This window comes from Acanthisitta chloris, unplaced genomic scaffold (assembly GCF_000695815.1).
Source record: "Acanthisitta chloris isolate BGI_N310 unplaced genomic scaffold, ASM69581v1 scaffold23625, whole genome shotgun sequence".
In the NCBI taxonomy this organism is placed as follows: domain Eukaryota; kingdom Metazoa; phylum Chordata; class Aves; order Passeriformes; family Acanthisittidae; genus Acanthisitta; species Acanthisitta chloris.
This window is the reverse complement of record NW_008673459.1, coordinates 13,567-16,232: the sequence shown is the minus strand read 5'-3', so window position 1 is coordinate 16,232 and position 2,666 is coordinate 13,567. Positions and strand designations below refer to the sequence as shown.

The window sequence follows — 2,666 nt, the reverse complement described above, 5'->3', positions numbered from 1 at the left end:
AGGCAAGCGACTCGGGATTGATGGAACTGCCTTCCATATACACCTGCATCCAGGTTCCCACTGCTGCAGCCAGGCAGTCCATACCAGCTCGTGTTTGAAAGCCTGGGGCAGCTCCCAGCTGCCTGGCATCAGTACCCAGTGTTGTGGTGGCCACTTGAGCTGCTGCAACAAGCAAACCTGTCTCTGCCTGAGATGCTGAAATTCTGCTGAGATTTCACACAGATTGGGCACAGAGCATGTGTAGCAAGAATGAGTGCTGGCTGTGAAGGAAGAGCCTGCTCAGCAAACAGGGAAGTTGGTTGTGCAGCCACCACCACACGCTGGGCTGTCTGAGATGTGGGTGAGGCTCTGTGGGTGTGGTTCTCCCTGTAGATACTGTCTTTAGGGTATTCTTAAAACCAACAGCTACACGCCATAAGTAACCTGCATCAAGGTTTACCAAGCTGAGAGATTACAAAGAGCCATTTAATGCTGGTTATGAGTATTTTGGCGTATGCACCTGCTCCTCAGTGGGCCGCAGAAGAGCATTTCAGCCATCCCACCTCTTCATTTTGCAGCTGCAGAGCTACTTTGCTGCCTGTGAAGACGAGACACCAGCCATCAGAAACCATGACAAGGTCCTACAGCGGCTCTGTGAGCACTTGGACCATGCCCTGCTCTATGGGTAAGCCTGGAGCCCACCTTTGGGATGCTGCTTTTCCCTGGGCTTTGCCTGGCATGGAGCCTCAGCATGGGGAAACCGGCTAGGCAGAAATTGGGATGGGGATAATGAAGCTTTCACTTAATTTTCTTCTCGGCTTTTTCTTCTTCCAGCCTGCAAGATCTTTCCTCAGGGTACTGGGTGCTGGTTGTTCACTTCACACGCCGAGAAGCCATCAGACAGATCGAAGTACTTCAGCATGTGGCCACCAACTTGGGACGCAGTGAGTATTCTCACTGTCCCTGACTCTGAGGGCAAACCCAGGGCTGGGGACACCCAGGCAGGTTTTGCTGAGGTCTTGGGGCTGCCGCAGATTGAGGGAGCCAGCACAGTCCAGGTTGCTTGACTTAGGCCAAAGGATCATGGAATTGTTAAATTTGGAAAGGACCTCCAAGGTCATAGAGTCCAACGCAGCACTGCCAGGTCCACCACTAACCCATGTCCCCAAGTGCCACATCCACACATTTTTTTTAATACTTCCAGGGACGGTGATTCCATATCTGTGATACCGCTGCCCTGAGCAGCCTCTGCCAAGGAGGTGGAAATCCTGCTGTGACTGTATGTTGGCTCTACAAATAACATCACTGTGCCTTGGGGTTGGGTGCTGAGACACAGCCTGGCTTCTGCTGCCTCAGAGGCCATGTCCTCAGGAAGGGTTCCTGGCAGGTGGGAACCCTGTGGTGCTGTGCCCTCAGGAAGGGTTCCTGGCAGGTGGGAGCCCTGTGGTGCTGTGTCCTCAGGAAGGGTTCCTGGCAGGTGGGAGCCCTGTGGTGCTGTGCCCTCAGGAAGGGTTCCTGGCAGGTGGGAGCTCTGTGGTGCTGTGCCTTCAGGAAGAGTTCCTGTCAGACAGGAGTGTCCTCTTTCACCCCACGACATCTTGCTGTAGCTGTTGTTTGCACAATGCTGCTTTTTCCTTGCTGTGAGTTGTCCATAGTGGATGTCTGGGACCATTGAGGCCGCTTTTGATGCAGGACAGTGCCCAGATGCTCTCTGCCTGGTTATCCCAACACCCATCATCTCCCCAGCCCTGTACCGGTGAGATTGGAGCTGAGCACAGACTCCACGTCACCTCTCTCTGTACCAGAATTTGAGTCAGATTGCACCTGGGCTGATTCAGAGTGATTCTCCCTCCACCTCTTCTGCCCCCTGGCATTTCCAGGGGTTTCCCATCTCACTAGAGAGACACACTTGTGTGGCAGCTTCTCAACCAGTCTCTCATTCCCATGTGCACATCAAATCAAAAATCTCTCGCTGGCATTTCCCCCCCCAGATTTCCCCCACGGTCAGTTGCTCCCCTCAAATGATACAAATGAATGGTTATTTCTAGGCTTGTTTCACTTCTCAGGTGTTTCCCCACAGATAAATCTCTGCTGCTGTGTTCTCAGGTCGGGCCTGGCTGTACCTAGCCCTCAATGAAAATTCCTTGGAGAGCTACTTGAGGCTATTCCAGGAGAACCTCAGCCTACTGCACAAGTACTATGTCAAGTGAGTACTCCAGCTCCTCCTTTGGGCACTTACTGGCATCCCTTCTTGTCAGGAGACAGCCCGAATTTGCCAGTAGGGAACAAGAAGTCAATCAGGTTCTGTTTGATGTTGGGATGGAGATAATGAAGGGAAACCTTGTGAGATTTGCATGATTAAAGGTCCCAGGTGTGGACACACTGTCCTCTGGTATAGATAAGATCTCCTGCAAGCATCTCTCCTAGTTACTGCTTTTACTCTGCAGTCCCCTTTATATTCTTCTGTGGTTTCCATGGAGCTGCTGAACTCTTGTCCAGGGATCCAGCTCTGGTGGATGCCTGGAAACACGGCTGTGGCTCAGTTTGGGCACAGCACGTAGTGGCTGCCCGCGGAGGGAAGCAGCAGGCTGCCAGCTCCAGGGCCATTTGTATGGCAGCTCTGAGACGTGCCACTGAGAAAACAGAAGGGTCCTTGTAGTGGCTGCTTCTCTTTCACATCTGTGTAA

At 52.6% G+C, this 2,666-nt stretch overlaps 1 protein-coding gene across 1 annotated transcript in view; it reads left to right on the top strand.

Moving 5' to 3' along the window:
• Window positions 1-557: 557 nt before the first annotated feature.
• PLEKHM2 (pleckstrin homology domain containing, family M (with RUN domain) member 2) overlaps window positions 558-2,666 on the top strand; it is a gene marked incomplete at its 5' end in the record, with an annotated part of 14,390 nt that continues 12,281 nt past the window's right edge. Inside the window, 3 exons of the mRNA XM_009074986.1 lie at window positions 558-664; window positions 814-923; window positions 2,086-2,186. Coding sequence (XP_009073234.1) covers window positions 558-664; window positions 814-923; window positions 2,086-2,186 — 318 coding nt within the window. The remainder of the gene's footprint in view (window positions 665-813; window positions 924-2,085; window positions 2,187-2,666) is intronic.